A 1,210-nucleotide genomic window follows, 5' to 3' on the forward strand; every position below is an offset into this window, starting at 1 on the left:
CCATCCCAGGGGAGGGGGAAAACGAGCCCTGGGCTTTGCCACCTCTTCTAGTCTGAGGGCTGCTTTTACTGGTTTACGACAAGAGATTAGGAGGCCAGAGACAATCAGGAGTGAGGATGGAGGTCTAGAGTCAGAACAAAGTGCTTCCCCAACCCTATCATCTAGAAAAGGAGCCTGTCATACCCTTGAACTGCAAGAGGAGACAAGCCTCCCACTGGAGGCTGAGAGGAGAGGAAAGGGCCACAGACAGACACACTTACCTTTAAAGGGCTGCAAGAAGGCTCTGAGGACACTTTCCAGGAGGAACAGGTTTTGGAACCAGCAGGATCACACCCAGAATCAAACGTCCAAGGAGTAGTTCCCTATCCCCTTCAGTCAGGGGTCTGCCTGATTTCATCCGGGCTCTATGTTGAATTTTTGTCTGAGAAAGTAGCTCCAGGGCTAGCGGAACCACCTTTTGCGGGACATATCTTCTCAGCCTAGATTATCTGGCAGAACCCTCGAGAAGCCCTCTGTCTCCTGAAGCAGACACTGCAGCAGCCCGTGGAGCCCCGAGGCCCCCATGCAACACCACGGCTACAGCTGCAGGCACTACTGCAGCCCAAGCGGGAGCTCCGACAGGCAGTTTGACCCACGGAACAAGAATAACTGGGGCAAGGCGAGGGCCGGCAGTAGGTCATAGATGGACCAGAGCAGAGGACGCAGCAGGTATGCGGACACGTCGAGGGAGGACATGCAGGGCAGGGAGGGCAAGAACACGTGCAGGGTGGGCCAGGGAGGCCTGGACAGGAAGGACAGGTGGCAGCAGAGTCTGAGGGACAAGCAGTGCAGGAGCATGGCGGAGGGGGGCAGCTGGGACAGGGGCAGGCACAGGCGGAAGGGGGACAGGACAAGCAGGGAGAGGTAGTTGGAGGTCCACGCCCAGAGGATGGAGGGGGCTCCTGGTAGGTAGCCTTCTTATTCCGAGGCCCCAGTCGAAGGCCCAGAGAGAAGTCCATTTGGTTGCAGGAGGCTACTTTGGGGGCAGGGTGGAAGGGAGGGCTGGGTGAAACAGGAGGGTACACAGTGGAGCGGAGGGGGGGGGCAGGATTAAGCCTAAGACACTCTGAGCTTCGCTGATCCTGCAGGGAGCTCAGACCTCCCCACCTGGCCATTCTCTTCTAGCCGTGCCTGACATTACTCATCCGACCTACCTTCTGCTGACAGTCTT

General features: G+C 57.8%; 1 protein-coding gene across 1 annotated transcript; it reads right to left on the reverse strand.

Moving 5' to 3' along the window:
• Positions 1-429: 429 nt before the first annotated feature.
• On the reverse strand, positions 430-998 carry LOC127667524 (uncharacterized). The gene has a single exon (XM_052160584.1). The coding sequence runs from the start codon at positions 996-998 to the stop codon at positions 480-482; it is 519 nt and encodes a 172-aa protein (XP_052016544.1). The 3' UTR covers positions 430-479.
• Between the last annotated feature and the right edge of the window lie 212 nt (positions 999-1,210).

The sequence above is a fragment of the Apodemus sylvaticus genome, chromosome 17 (assembly GCF_947179515.1).
Source record: "Apodemus sylvaticus chromosome 17, mApoSyl1.1, whole genome shotgun sequence".
Taxonomy (NCBI): domain Eukaryota; kingdom Metazoa; phylum Chordata; class Mammalia; order Rodentia; family Muridae; genus Apodemus; species Apodemus sylvaticus.